Consider the following 16,965-nt stretch of genomic DNA (forward strand, 5'->3'; position numbering starts at 1 on the left):
GTCATTCTTAAAGAATCTAGTACAAATTCCTTATGTATGCCTTGAACAGTGGCTAATTGGTAATAATACAACTATTATTCTTTTTCTGACAAATGTTCTTATATGTATAGTTATTCGGGGCATGGACTGAGAGGAATTAATCCATCAAATACTGTAAAGTTTAATAGATCTTTATTGGTGGAGACTAAGCAATTATATTTTCAGTCTTGAACTTATAAATTCAGGAGATCTTTTAGTTCCTTATGTGATTGCTTGGCTTCTTAATCAGGTATGTTTGTTGAAGTAGTATTCTGATTTATTCTGATATCAATATGCTGAGATTTTACTGATATGATCTGCAGATAGAAATTGGGGGAATTTTATATATATATATATATATATATGTTGAAACATAACCAAGTAGGGGCATGACCCTACATGGTCATGCCTCAACAGATATATAATAGAAATAGTACCTGTTCATAACTAATCTCACCCGATACTAATCGGTGATGACAATTCTTAATAACCAACCGGTGTGTAACTTATACAAAGAAGACTCCCGATTTATCAATCGGTGTGAGCAAGGTAACACCCGAAAGTGATCGATGATAAACATAATAACCTTCGATAACAATCAGAGTGTAAGACAATAACACCCGATGTTATCAGTGGTGAAGTAAACCATCAGATATAATTTAATATCTGAATGTAGATGATCAGTATCATGTTAAGAATGAAGAATTAATACACTCATTAAACTGGTATTCTACAGTATAATTATAATGACAGATTTGTGTGTGTGTGTGTAATGTCAACAACTAAGATTAAACAGCAGATGTTTCAATACACTAAAAGCTAACATTATTAACACTACCTCTTTAGCAATGAGGGTTTGAAACATTTATATATACAAGTACCACTCAACTATGGTTTAGCAATTATAATGTTCAGCAAAATCTGGCCCAAAGAACCATAACAATAATTTTCATGGTGTCCGGAAAAATCCAGCCCGAAGAACCATGATGATTATCAATGTGTGGGACAGAATCCGGCCCGAAGAACAATGATAACACTTTCCTTCAACACTTTTGTTGTTAGAAGGTTGGTCAACTATTAATAAGACCATCACTTTACAATAGTGACCTTAAAGGCTTAAACACATATGAAAGATCATCACCTTTCATTTTACAAGTTTGCAAACAATCTAATTTTCAATATTCATGAATTTATATAAATTTACAAATGTAATTACAAATTTGTCATACCAAGTTTACCTTTGAAGTACTCTATTTTCATCCTTGCAAGAGGCTTGGTGAAAATATCAGCATTTTGATCATTAGTGCTGATGTAGATCAGCTTGATCACATTCCTGTCAACCATGTCCCTAATATAGTCATATGGAGTTTCAATGTGCTTTGACCGATTGTGAACACCAGATTAGCGAAAAGCTTGATGCAACTTTGGTTATTGCAATGAATCACTATGGGATCTAATTTCTTTCCAAATAATCCAAATAATAGCTTTCTTAGCCATATTGCTTCGCGCACTCCCCTGGAAGCTGCCATGTATTCAACTTCAATGGAGCTCAAAGCAATTATAGGTTGTTTTCTACTGAACCATGATATCATCGCTGACCCAACACTAAAGCAACATCATGTTGTACTCTTATGGTTTATGGAACAACTAGCCCAATCAGAATCAGTATAACCTTCAAATTTGATTTCAACATTTTTGTACTTTAGTCCAAGACCAATAGTGCCACATAGATATCTAAAGATATGTTTTGCAGCCATTAAATGTATCTTCTTAGGGTCACACGTAAAGTTGCTTAAGACATTTGTGGCATAGCAGATATCAAGCCTAGTATTTACCAAATACATGAGAGATCCAAAGATTTGTCTGTAGAGAGTAGGATCAATAGATTTTGAATGTACTGCTTCCTCTTTTGGTTTGTGTAGATTAGTTTCCATTGGAGTTGCAAGTGGTTTGTTGTCTATCATTCCAAATCTAGTCAAGATGTCCTGAGTGTATTTTCCTTGATTTAGAAAGATATGATCTTTCTTTTGACATACTTCTAGATGCAAAAAAATAGTGTAGTAGGCCTAGATCCTTCATTTCAAATTCAGCTACAAGATCTTGTTTGCATCTTTCAATTAGGTGATCATTTCCCATTATCAATAGATCATCAACATATAAAACAAGTATTAACATATCATCATTAGAGATTTTGAAATATATGTTAGGGTTGGCTTCGTTTTTTGAGTATTCTAATTTGGTGAGGCAGTTGTTTATCCTTTCATACCAAGCTCAAGGTGCTTGTTTGATGCCATAAAGAGCTTTCTTGAGTTTACACAAATAGATTCTTATCTTTTATAACAAAACCTTCAGGTTGTTCAATAAATACCACTTCATTAATGACCCCATTTAGGAATGCAGTCTTGACATCCACTTGATGTATCTTCCATCCTTTAGCTACCGCAATTGCAATTATTGTTTTGACCGAAGTGTATCGAGCAACAGGAGCAAAATCTTCTTCATAATCAATGCTTGCCTTCTTAGAAAAACCTGGAGCAACAAACCCTGCTTTATGTTTCTCAATGCTGCCATCTGATGCATAATTGATTTTATATAACCACTCTGAACAAACAACTGATTTGTATTTTGGTCTAGCTAGAATATCCCAAACATCATTTGTAGTATAGATTGATATTCTTCAACAATAGCATCTTTCCAAGCTTGACAAATCAGGGCTTCTTCAACAGTTGATGGTTCAGACTTACTAGGCTCAGTTGTTAATGCAGTATAACAAGATTTGTTTATGGTTTTCTTGCTTTCCCTAGAGATTTCCTCTAGTTCAACATTATTTTCTTCGATCATTTTTCTTGCCCATAATGGCCTTTTCTTGATATTGGAGATGTCTCTATCTTTTGTATCTAGTAATAGTTCATTCTCTTCTTATATGTTCTCCCTCTGAATTTCAGTTGCATATTTTCATCTAAGTCTGTAATGGGCTCATCTTCTATATTTGTAGATAGTTTTAAAACAATGTTTTCCTCGAATATGACACCTCGGCTTACTTCAACTGATCTTTGTCCAAGTACATAAACTCTATACCCTTTAGAGTTTTCACTTTACCCAAAACATATCCCTTTCTTCCCAAATGGTTCTAACTTAGTTCTTCTTTCTTTAGGCATGTGCATGTAAACAGGGCAACCAAAAATTCTAAAATGACTTAAGTCAGGTTTAATTCTTGTAAAGACTTCTTTAGGTGTTATGTTTTCTAGTATAGAGTGAGAGCATCTATTTTGAATGTATACGGCAGTATTGGTGGCTTCCGCCCAGAATGAGAAGTATAGGTTTTGATCATGAAGCATGACTTTTGCTGCTTCAACAATGGTTCATTTTTCCTTTCTGCTAGCCCATTCTATTGAGGATTATAAGGTACTGTATACTCCCTCTTAATCCCAATAGATGTACAAAAAGCTTTGAAATTTTCAGAAGTATATTCTCCCCCATTGTCTGATCTTAGGGTTTTAATTATTTTTTATGTTTGATTTTCCACAATTTCTTTAAATTCTTTAAATTTTGATAGAACCTCATTTGATTCTTTGACCTTTAGAAAATAAATCCAATCTTTCCTAGAGTAATCATCAATGAATATTATGTAGTAAGAGTAACCTCCTCGAGAAAGTGTTGGCATAGGCCCACATAAGTCAGAGTGAACTAGTTACTAATTTAGACTTGTGTTCACTAGGAGGAAAAGGTCTTTTAATGTTCTTTCATAGGGCACATCCTTTACAGGTGCCTATATGCTTTGAATTTAGGCTAGGTGTTCTAGTGGTGATTTTCTCTATATTGGGAAGTGAACTATATCTAATATGTCCAAGTTTTCAATGCCATACTTCATTAGAATTTGTCACTTCGTGATTAAAAACTTGCTTTTGAATGTTGCATAGTTTATATAGGGTCCCATCTCTAGTCCCTATGGTGAGGTATTTTTAGATTTGAGTTTTTAGGCCAGTAAAAAATTGTCTTCATTGAAGGTGACTTGAAATCCTTCATCGGCTAGTCCACAAATTAATATAAGATTTCTTTTTATGCCTAGTACAAAGAGAACATCTTTTAATTTTAGTGTAACTCCAGTCCTGAGTTGTATAGAATAGGTCGCAATTCCTCTAACTGGATGGGTGGAGTTGTCTCCAATGGTGACTCCTTTAGAAAGTATTAGTTAACAATTTGTCCTCCTATTAGATTTTATAACCTGACTCTTTGATACCCAATGTTTTGGAGAGACAAAAGGATGTTTACCAACAAATGGGTCAGTCTATGTATTCTATCACTGCCCTCTGAATTATTAGGTACAACTTCCTATGATTTGCAATGATATGCAATGAATATGTTTTTATGAGATTAGAAGTTTTGACATTATAAGCTCTTAACCTGAGAGCAGTGACGGATAACCAAATTGTTTGTAGGCACAAACAATTCAGGCAAGATGGATTTGAATAACCTATCACACTCAATGGAATGATTGTAGTAGAATATCTTGCTATTTCTAACCCTTACTTCTATTCTAAATGCAGATTAACCATCTCAATGCAGAAGAGGAATGAAGAAGATATGCACATGAGGGCAAATGTAATTGCTTTCACTATCATCCTTGAATTAAATGGAATCCAACCAATAACTAATAGATTCATACACATTTATCTTTCATCTCCCAGTGAAACTATCTAACATGTTATGAAACTAATAAGAGAAGAAACAAAACCATATATGAAGAAAGTAAATGGAATCACTATACTACAAACATCAAAGTGAGATGGAATTCATCTGATTATTAACAGAATCATACATGATTCTCTTTCAACTCTTAACCCGGAACTACTCTATGCATGGGCCACAAAACATGACAAGCAAATAGGGTAAATGGAATTACAGACCAATTCACCATCAAGTTTGCCGACCTTTGTGTTGTCAAATGAGGTTACATTTATAGTTTGCTGTTATCCTTCAGTTCAGCAAAGCAACAGTCACAAAATAGAAAAGGAAATAAAATATGAAATTATCCAGTTATATGAACATGTGGCATATTTTCTATCAATGATTTTGAATCCATGGTGTTCCTAAAAACACGCGATGGCTATTCAACTTCATGCAATCTCAGAATATCCTGTAGAAAATTGTTAATTCTTCATATTCTTCTATTTCGTGCCAAACTTGCATATTTCATATTCAACGGTCACTGCATTTTTGAACTCTGGCCATCGATCTTAAATTAACGATCGCGATTAAAACATTATAACCTTCCTTTATAACTTCTTCCGCAGATCCCTCCATGTACATGTGTCTTTCTGTCAAAATGTCGCTATGATTATTTTCCTTGCAACTTTTTATAACGACATAATGATGAGTGTTGATCTCCCTTTTGATCTGATGGTGGCAATAAAAAATATTAAGTCTCTGCTTTCTTTACGATGTAGGTCCACTTTCCAACTAGGTACACCATGGCGAACAGTTGGCACTACTTTATTACCTAGAGGATTTGACATTGACCTAGTTTTGCTTCGTGAAATGTGATGGTCCACAGGACACATTTCTTTCTGTCGCTTTGTCGCCATGATTAAAATTTAAAACATGTTCATCTTTTCATAATGATATAGTGACGACCATTGATGTTCTTTTGATCTGAGGTGAACGAGATGCATCATTAAATACTCATATTTCCATCATTAAAACATCATTTGTTGATCTGGTCTTTATCAACGATCTAGATTTGATCTTCTAAACCATTTGACTTATCAACTGGCCAATGGCATGCATTCTTTCATTCATTTGACTTTTCTCCACGACGTAGCTTATTATGATTGCATCTAAACCATTCATGTACTAAATTGACGACACATATTTGCTTAACTTCATATTTTCACTTCAAGAGGATTTTGAATGTTTTCTTCTGCATGAACTGCTTCTTCTGCTCATTGATCTTAATCATCTGCAATGTCTTCTATGGAAACCACAACATAACATCAAATCTTTGTCTTCATCATGGTCAGGAACAAATCAATAGAAGATCTAAACCTTCTTCTCATCAGGATGACACATAAAAACCTCCCGACCCCTAATCACCTAGCTTTGGACTGATGCATTGCTCATATGATTTCCCGCATGAGGTTAACTCAAAGGAATGATGAGAAAAAAGGCCATCCTATGGACAATCTAGACTCGGACTTAAGACATTGATACTTGACTTGACTTAAAACCTTAAAGCAAAAAGATATGAACTAAAACTTGGGCGACAAAAAGGTAATTTCCAAAAGTTTCAAATTTATCTCTGAATCCTATTATATGTTGGGAAGCGCCACTATCTATTATCCACACATTTTCATTTGAATTCATCTCACTTGATAAGGTGGAGTAGAATATTAGATTCTCGACTTTCTTTGTTTCGGTTAAAGAAGCTAAAGATTTTTACCCTTTCTGGACAACTGCTAAAAGTATGTCTGAATTTCTCGCACTTATAACATTAAACTTTAGAGAAGTCATTTCTTTTGTAATTATTATTCTCTTTCATTTTGTCATATTTATTTCCTTTGATTTCCTCTTTTTCCCTCTATTTTAAGAGACAGAGAAAAGAGCTTGATTTTCTCCCTCTTGATTTGAGATGATACCTCTAGAGATTAGTCTTGATTCTTCTGATGTGCAATCATTTTTTAGTTGATCAAAAGTTGGTATTGAAGGTCTGCTGGTGACTTGAATGAATGCTTCCCAAGATAAGGGCAATCCTCTAAGTGCTATTATCAATAGTTCTTGATCTTTATTTTGCTTCCAATAGAAGATAGATGATTTTTAATTTCGGAAATCTTTCCAATGTAGGATGAGATTGTTTCTCCTTTATTCATTTAGTATTCATTAGTTGATTTTTTAGTGTAATCAATCTACTTGAGTTGTTGATTTCAAACATAGCCTTATTTGTCTTGAATACTTCAAATGCCTTTTTTAGATTTGATATGGATGGAAGAATATGATCTTTTACGGAATTCATGATAATTTTCCTAGCTTTATTATTTCGTCTCTTCCAACTAGTTTTTTTTGCCTCATCTTCAGGTATCAAAATGTCAGATTCAATAAAAGATTTTAGTTCTAATTCTTCAAGAATTGTAATAATCTGAATTTTCCAAGCAAAGAAATTTGCTGCTCCTTCGAGGCTGTTTTCTACTCTAACCTTATTAGACATATGGTCACCCTCTAATTCAAGATTCAGTTTGAAAGTCTCTCTACTATTACAAGATTCGAGAATTGGCAGATTAACGAATTTCTGGATGATTGATTGATTAACAGAGGAACAAATGTGTTCCTTATTAAGAATTTCAAGGATGTAGACTAAAGAAGAAATTAGAAACAAAAATGAAGACAAGATAGGAAACATTCCTATCTGGACTGAAGACAAAAGAGACAGGATAGGAAACATTCCTATCTAGACTGAAAGACGAACTACAGACAAGTAGTTGACCATTATAGAAAGTATTTAACTAAGGAGATAATATCTTAATAAAGCTATTAAAGATATTATCTAAATACCCTCCTTGAATGGTCAACGTACAGATGTCGGAACATTCTAGGATAACTAAGACCCTCCCTGGATCTACAGAATGCTGAAACCAAGAAGCTTTGCCAGACAAGTGCTATGACTCAAAATAGATTGCAATTACAAAACTTCTTTTTTGTGGAGAAAACAGTAAAACCCAAAATCTCACGCAACCTTGTCTATTACAGACAACATGAAATGATTTTTAAGGAGAAAATCAACAAACCCAAAAAAAACATAAACAGATTCAGAGGCAAAAAAATGTAGCTTCGCCTTGATCAAGAAGCTTGACAACTTGTGTTGTTGGCTGAAAGCATTTTGCCTTGCTTGAACAGCCAAACATTTCCGGCACTCGAACTTCATATGGCCAAACTTGTGACAGTAATTACACTATACATTTTGCTTCGTAGAGCCATCCAGGGAATGAGCAGAAGGTTGATGTTCGAAAGGCTGAGAAGGCTGATGGTTGCCGATGTTCTGTTGAAAGGATTTTGCAACAAATGCCTACTCTGAGGAGGCTATAGAAGCACTGTTGCCAAACTATTGTTTCCAACGATCTTGCTGCAGAAGTTTGGTGCATAATTCTGGAAACTTCAGATCAACATTAGTTGATGTAATATTGAGTGTTTATATGAAGTGCTTATAGGACGATGGTAGACTTTTCAGAGTGATGACTACCATATCCTCTTCCTCCATTTTCCAACCAATAGCTTCAAGCTGATCGCAGATGTCCTTAATCTTCGTCAGATGCTCTTGCATCTGACAAAGATTTCTACAGAAAGAATGCCCGACTCTTGTCAAATGTTTCATGCAACTCCTTCAAATATTTCTAGATTTCTACAGTAGCTAATCATCGATAACAGAGAGCTTAAGAAGCATAATAGCCTCTCGATTGAGATCATCAAACTTGTCCTGTTCTGCTTGGTCAGAAGTCGGACGAGTCTTTGTGCCTAGAACAAGCTCATCCAAACGACAATACTCAAAGATGGTTAACATGCGCTACTTCCAGTGGTTATAATTGCAGCTATTGAATCGTGGACTGCCCTCCAACATCAAATTAGTCAAAGATGCCATTTCGAAGAATTCAGGTACAAACTTCAAGACTAAAATTCAACAGGCATGGATTTCAAGGCAAATTCCTAGCTGACCTAGAAAAATCAAAGAGTGACCCAGAAGAGAAGACAAAAACCCCAAAACAAATCTACAGTCAATGCAAATCCGTCGGCTCGAAAATTTGAGGCACGAAAAACGAGGTAGCCAAAAAATTATAACAAAGACCCAGATGAGGTCTCGAAAAACCCACCACAAATATGTAATCCAAAAAAATTCAGACTCCAAAAATTAGGGTTTCGAAGCCAAAACTCAGTCGGTGGCCAATGAAGGTTTTGATAGTTAAAAAAATGGCAATTTCGTGAAGAATACTAGTCGATTTTTGCACAGATCCTTATTTGCAGATTGAGAGTGGAGTTTGGCCTCCAAATAATGTTGGATTAGACCCAAGAAGACTTCAAAACGTGCGACGATTTTCAGATGCGATTTGTAGATGCGAGCTACAAATAGTAATAAAGACGGGTTGTAGAGGTAAAGACCAATCACGATCACATCCATGGATCTCCCACTGTGGTCCCTAAAGCCGTTTCTCAGGCTCCCTCTCCAAAATCGAACCCTAATTCGCCATCACCCGTTACCACAAGCCATGAGTGTTAAAGAAAAAACCGTATTTTTCCAACACAAAAAAAAATGCGATTTTTCAAAACCCTCAGACCAAAAAAAAACACATTTTGAAGTTGCAGTTAGGGCAAATTGAAGACTAAGTAGACTGGTCTTCGATTCTTCACAGATCAAAAAACCTTAGAAATTATTTCGAAAAAATAACATATTAGGCTCTGATACCATGTAACAAGATTCAAGAATTGGTAGATTAATAGATTTCCGAATGATTGATTGATTAATAGAGGAACAAATGTGTTCCTTATAAAGAATTACAAGGATGTTGTTTCTTTTACGTAGACTAAAGACGAAATTAAAAACAAAACTAAAGACAAGATAGGAAACATTCCTATCTGGACTGAAGACAAACGAGACAAGATAGAAAACATTCCTATCTAGACTGAAAGACGAACTACAGACAAGTAGTTGACTATTATAGAAAGTATTTAACTAAAAAGATAATATCTTAATAAAGATACTATCTTAATATCTACCAATTTGGCTCTGATACCATGTAAAGTTTAATGGATCTTTATTGGTGGATCTAAGCAATTATATTTTCAGTGTTGACCTTATAAATTCAGGATATCTTTTAGTTCCTTATGTAATTGCCTGGCTTTTATATCAGATATGTTTGTTGAAGTAGTCTACTGATTTAGTCTGAGACCAATATGCCGATTTTACTGATATGATCTGCAGATAGAAAATGGGGCAAGTATATATATATATAGTACCTGTTCATAACTAATCTCACCCGATACTAATTGGTGATGACAATTCTTAATAGCCAACTGGTGTGTATGTAGTACAAAGAAGACTTCCGATTTATCAATCAGTGTGAGCAAGGTAACACCCGAACGTGATCGATGATAAACATAATAACCTTTGTTAACAATCGGAGTGTAAGACAATAACACCTGATGTTATCAGTGGTGAAGTAAACCATCAGATATAATTTAATATCTAAATGTAGAGGATCGATATCATGTTAAGCATGAAGAATTAATACACTCATTTAACTGCTATTCTGCAGTATAATTATAATGACAGATTTGTATATATACATAAAATGTCAACAACTAAGATTAAACAGCAGATGTTTCAATACACCAAATGCTAACATTCTTAACAAATACCATGTATAAGACTACCAAGTCAGTTTTTCTGTTCAATCCACCAAGATCTATCTAAGAGAATCTACAGATACCTTCCCCAGCATGACCTATAATCAAATTTTTTTAGAAGCTCTCAGATTGAAGTGCATTTCTTGAACTGTATAAAATTAAGGAATTTTGTAAGAATGGGTTGAAAGCGTAATTCTCTGTCCTGTGGAGATACAGAAAGGTTTGCACAAGAAGCGCAAGTGCTAATTTATAACTAACTTCAGAATCTATTTTATTATTTTAACTTGAGAAAGAATCTTTGGATTCATCAAAGCCAAATATTACTAGAAGGTTCCAAATTCGACTGCTAAATTTTATAAAAGAGACAAAACCAGCCATTCCAACAATTAGAATAGTAAAAGCTTCATTATGTTATCCAACTATTTCTTGTTCTGGTCTAGAAGAAAATGTTTTCAATTATATTTAAATCAAGTATGTAAAATATAGTTTCTCAAAATATGCATCAAATGATCATTACCTTCATTTCTTTTCTCACATCATTTGCAAGTGCATTGTTGTCAGCCTTCAAAACCTGTAGCAAAAAAGTATTATCATTAGTTTGCAATGTAAATCAAGTAATGCAATGCAGATTATAAAAAAATTATGTATCGATTCAGAAACAATAAGGATGATTTTGCCTAAGCAATGTCTTAGACAATTTATTCAGAAATTTATTGCGTAGAACTCCACTAGATTATTCTCTACTATCCTGCAAATATGCAATATAATTTCTACAATATCAAGGAAATGTTAGTCAAAATATATATTTACCAGAAATGCTAAGCACTTTCTAGTGTCAACTGTAGTAGCATAACACTTCAAAAAGTCGAGAATAATCCCAAAAATCAGAAATCACCACATTGGCAATGTCATATGCCATTTTTTTCCAAAATCTTTTTAGGTTTCTGATTTTTATACATGCATGCCAAACTTGTTATCAGCTAATTTTTCAAGACCATATAAATGGAATGTTCCTATGTTGTCAAGAACTATCAGTTTTCCTAGTTTATGAAAATGCACTCTAAATATTATAAGTTTTACCCAATGAGGGTGTGTTCAATTTTATACGTGGCACTATTTTTCAGATGTTAAATGCATTCAACTTGGAGTTAACCCATCCTACATGGCAAATGGCCTACATACAAGTTCATATTCAGATCAAACCTGCCGACATGAAAAAAAAAAATAGACTCCAATAGATCAAAGGAAGCTCAAACTTTGGAATTGCATCATTTACAATGATCTAGCTGATTGGGACCTTTGTTCGTCTAAACTCTAAATGCTTAGCTTATGCATAAATACACCCACTGGGGACCATGTATACCATCTTGGCTCAGTGTTTTGCACTTGTGCCATGTATATACAGCTAAATATAGTAGAGGAGTTCACTTTGGAAGCAAGTTGCAATGCAAGGAAATCTTAGTTTATTGTATAACTGTTGTTAGATGTCATAATGGTCTCGAAGGCCTCAATAAGATAAACTGTCTGGTAAATCCTGAATGGAGACGATGGCAAGAGGAGGCACAACCCCACTCTTGTAAATCTTGATTCTTGAAACCTTTGTGTGATGTTTTCTGTTCCTATTGGTCGAGATAAGCTACAGGGTTCCAACAAAAGGTTAGCCCGATTTTACTACAAGGAAAGTATTACCTCACAATTAATGACAGAAGTATCAAGTAAAGCCAAAAATTGCAACGTACATATGCAACTGTCATCATCTGTGATTATTAAAGAGACGAGGAAGGTACTCCAAGGAGTAGCCTTGAAACCATACTTATTCTAGCCTGGCCTGATTTGACAAGACATGCAATATGACAACATTGATTTCATACCACATCTTGATTTTAAATTAATTAAGGCAACAACACACTGAAGTCTGAAACTGCATAGCTGTGTTGGTTATGGCAGAAGTAAAGCTCTTGTATACACTGTAAACAACAACGAGAGCACAAAAAGAGAACATGGATGATGGAACCATTACACATAAAGATTGATGTTGGTGATAAGAAGTAAAACCAAAATTGCAATAATCTGAAAAAGTCGTACATGCCACTTATATGTCAAGAAATGGAAAGTATATGCAATTATCTTCCCAGAACATTAATATATTAGGTCCTCAATATTCAATATATGTTTTATGCATTACTGCAAATTGCAAAACAAAAGCTTAAAATATGTGGAAGGATGCTGAAAAAGTTTGTCTTCCAAGAGTTACTAAAATGATAATGTCAAGCTCAGATCTTTGAAGCTAACTTAGCTTCATGACAGTTGGCATTTGGTACCACACTTGCTTGGTGTTCTTGTTGAAGTTGAAATTTGTTGTCAACATTGTGGTAGAAATGTTGCAAGAATTGTGTCTCACTAAAATCAAGATCTCTATTATGTTTGAATTTCTGGCCTTCAAAGCAGCTTTGCAAGAGCAATAGGGGACGTAATCGATGATCTATTCATGTTAAGTTCAACTGCACACTGAACTGCCATGATATGTACATCCTATTTTACAATATAATTGTTCCAATACAGTGATTTGCAGCTACAGCACTGTAGTCCCAATCCAATCTACAAGCAACCCTGTTTCTGGATCCCACACTACTTTATAATTGTTGTCAGCAAGACAACATACTTCAAGGAGGGATCAGATGTAGAAGGAAACTTAAGCTATGTACTCATATGACTCTTAAATGCATGATTTCATAACTAGAAGAAAAAGTAAATTATTAGTCTGCATTTTTACTCTGAATACTAGTTCTAGTTACAGCATGATATAAATGAAAAATTGTGTCCAACCATCATTTCTTCCAACATGTATCTCTTTTATATTTATGAGGCTCTCTCTTCAAACGAAGGCAACACATCAAGTAGTAGATATTTATAATTTTATATTGTATTTGACAGTAATAAAAGCATTCCTATTTTTTGATTTCATTTACACTTTCATTATTGTAGATAAGAGTTGCATGTGATGTCCACATGTGTTCCTATGTGAGTTATTGTTGATCTATCTCTAAATAGATTTACACATCTGCATATGTTCTCAAATAAGTGATAACAACAGGAGCTTTTGTATCAGATAATCTGCACATATGATACCTGCAAATTGTGTGTCATAGTTGAGATATCTCTACAATTTATTTATCCTACTACATAGTCTATATGTCTATAACGTCTTATATGGAAGTCACTTTTGAGCCCATATGTTGCTCACAGTTCACAAATATTAAGGAAAATATCTTGTTTTATTCCATTTTCTACATATGCACACAGTTAAGCACAGGATGACATGCATACATTTAAAAAAGTGATATAAACGCATGTCAAACATATACAAATTATTAATAAGATATAACCTTTTTGTTCAGTTGGGGAATGATATCCCTATTTATGTGATTTCTAGAGATCCTTGCACATTACTAATCTTAGTAATTGAAAAAGAGTTCAACTCTATTTTGCGCTTCTTTTGTATTTTTGGTGTATACTTCTTCCAACTAGATATTTGCCAATCAATATATGCAATCACTATGGTAAAAACAAAAGTAGTGGAGAACTATCCATATTTCTCCTCAGCTTTGATGTTTCATAGGATTTTCAAATAGACCATTTCATTTCTGCCAGGGTCCCGCAGATAGATATCATCATCTGCATTTTTTAAATTAAGCCATTGTTATTATTATTAACTTTTTTTATGTGCTGATTAGAAAAATACATGCAAATGTAGTAAGCATTATTTTCCTTTTCTCATATCAGAGGCATATATATAATCATTTATGTTATACAAATAGAGTTGTAGAATACCAAATTAATAATAAAGTAGAAATTCAAAGGACCTGAGAATCTAGAGCACTGTCCAATACTTGAGGAAGAAGTCGTGCAGGGTGCCCCAATCTCACCAATTTTACTCTGCAATGCAATTGGTGTACCATATTAGCAAAGGTACAAGAAAGGAAAATATTTTCCAAAGTTGAAAGATTGATGTCTATATCCAATATAGACCATATATTTAAGTTATTCAGAGAGGAATGGTGGAGAAACATAAAAATTACATACTCTGAAGTACTAGTGACTATGCATAATTATTGGAAGGCTATAAAACTCACATCCTACTAACTAATCTCTACAATGCATTGGAAAGAAACAAATCCAACTTATACAACCATTTGTTATACAAACTAAGGTAAATTGAAATATTCAAGGCAAAATCTGTAATCATAACATCTCTACAAGTGCCCCATAAAAGGCAAACTAGTTTTCACAAAGTTAAAGCTTGCAATCAGTACACAATGGCATGTGCCATTTAACAAGTGACCTAAGGGTGGCAGAGGTGGTCATGCTGTGGGACATTTTGCCCCAAGTCCCCAACTTTTGTCCCTGTGGAACTTTGATATAACTGAGATAAATAATGAAATAGAAAACTGAGGAAAGGAAAATGAAAAAAATCAAATAATGTGCATTGATATGAAAGTCTAGACATTTGCTTCCTAGCATATTGTATTTATTTACTCTTATTCACTGGTGCGTAAAACTCCGTCAAACCAACAACAACAACTAATGCTCAGAATAAAACATATGTCTACCATGCTATACAAGATTTAAGTCTTCAAGTGCAAAAAAAAAATCTTGAAGAAGGCACAAGGTAATCTAAAATCGAAACTGCTATAACTGCTAGTTTAGAATACACTATCTTCCATTGTTCCATTGAAAGCAATAATCCAATCTCTTCAAGCATCTGAAATATCCTCTTTCAAATGTTTCCAACACAAACAACTACTGATTTTTTTGTCCTCTCACCACCCAAAATTCTAATGTCCCCATTTTAGCTCTCCATGGTTTATAATTGGTTTAGATTATCATAGGCCCTCGTAGGCTCAGGGTGATGGTAAGAAGGTCCCACTTGGGGCAGGAGGCTCTTTCCCATCTGGAGTACAAAGTCTTCAAGATTGCTCTTTGTTTGCTTCAGGTTGGCACACTTACTATTTATAGTAAGTGACTATTACAAGAAAGTCAGGATTACTTCTTATAGGAAGGCACTTGAATGGTCTATGATAGCAAAGTTGATCCCTTGTACCATTGGATTGATTAGATATTCAGGGACTTACTATTTACAGTAAGTCATATTTGCAGAGTTACTATTTTTGGCAGGGCACCTAGATCTGTGGAGATTTGAAATGTTGACCCAATTCCTTGATGGTGTAGCGAAATAATGAGTGTTCAATGAGATACTAAATTATAATGGCATTTTATGGTATTACTTCTTAATGATTATATTGTAAAGTTATTACTCAACTTTTTTAGTTATTAGAGTGAATGGGGCCAAGAGACATGGCTAATGAGCATTGAATGATTTAATAAAGTGGGTGCCCAAACCAAGGAGTTATTATTAATTTAATTTAAAACATCAAAAGCAATTATAAAAGGGATTTAAAACACCAATTAGGAAGAGGTCACATGCTTGGGAAATATATAAAGAATCCAAAGGGCAATTCAACCTTATTCTACTAAGCATTTAACTTTTCTTTATAATGTCTTTGGAATTTGTGCAAGAGTTTCAGCAACCAGACTTAGAGAATGTGGATTTCTTCATGGTATCAGTATTCTAAAGTGGTGAGAGATCCATTGAAGCCTGCAAATCAGAGGGCCTCCTTCAGGAGTCATATATGTACATAATTTGTCAAATTCTGGGAGTTTGAGTGCTAAATAAAAGTGTGAATCTAGAGAACCTTCATGGCCGATCAGTGGCAGGTATTTGCAGCAGTTATAGCAGATCCAAATCAATAATTTGGCACACCATACATGTTTCTAGCTTCCTGCATGAGCCCTGCTGCCTTGGAAAGAGATTCCATGGCCAAAATGCCTAGAATTTTTTTTTAGAATTGGATATCCATCAGCATAGGAGGTTTTGCCTGGATTTTGAGAAGGGTTTGTCATCAATTCTAAGGTTGTGTGTTTAGTTCCAGGTTCTCTTATTATTGCAAATTTACTTTCAGCAATTGATAAATAAATTTCCTTGCTTTGTATTTATATGTCAACCAATAAGAAATCATTTCCCACTTTATGTTTGGTTAGTTTCACATTTATTTTTATGCAAGAATAGTTGTTATTGTCAATCATTTTCAAAAAATTCTAGTAGGCATTATATATTCAAAAACCAAAAAAATACAAAACCTTTCAAAATATCAAAATCAAGTCAGTTTCCATTTAGAATTGAAATTGAACCAGCAGGGTATATCACAATGGTATCAGAGTACTTTCCTACTATCCTGCAGGGTTGGGATTTTACATGCAACCACAGGGGTTTGTTTGACATAGGTACTATACTCGCAGAAGAGCAGAAGAATAAGTTAATCAGTTAGAGGAAACACCATTGGAAATAATGGGTGCCAAGAGAGGAGGTAGTCCAGAGAAATGCATGCAATAATGAGGGCAAAGAGGCAATAGATATTCAGGGGTCTTGCAGCAAGAAAACAATAGGTAACAAATGTTTCGCAGAAACTTACCATGGCTATACAGCAGATGTCTTTACCTAGA

The 16,965-nt window shown here is 34.2% G+C and overlaps 1 protein-coding gene across 3 annotated transcripts in view; it reads right to left on the bottom strand.

Moving 5' to 3' along the window:
* LOC149562541 (DNA-binding protein) overlaps positions 1-16,965 on the bottom strand; it is a 173,859-nt gene that overhangs the window by 58,420 nt on the left and 98,474 nt on the right. For all 3 annotated transcript variants that reach the window (XM_089826022.1, XM_089826021.1, XM_089826024.1), the window contains exons 8-9: positions 14,268-14,340; positions 10,922-10,975 (exon numbers count right to left, since the gene is read on the bottom strand). In XM_089826022.1, coding sequence (XP_089682148.1) covers positions 10,922-10,975; positions 14,268-14,340 — 127 coding nt within the window. The remainder of the gene's footprint in view (positions 1-10,921; positions 10,976-14,267; positions 14,341-16,965) is intronic.

Source organism: Cupressus sempervirens, chromosome 4 (genome assembly GCF_028749045.1).
Source record: "Cupressus sempervirens isolate cs-2001-9-10 chromosome 4, ASM2874904v1, whole genome shotgun sequence".
NCBI classification, from domain to species: domain Eukaryota; kingdom Viridiplantae; phylum Streptophyta; class Pinopsida; order Cupressales; family Cupressaceae; genus Cupressus; species Cupressus sempervirens.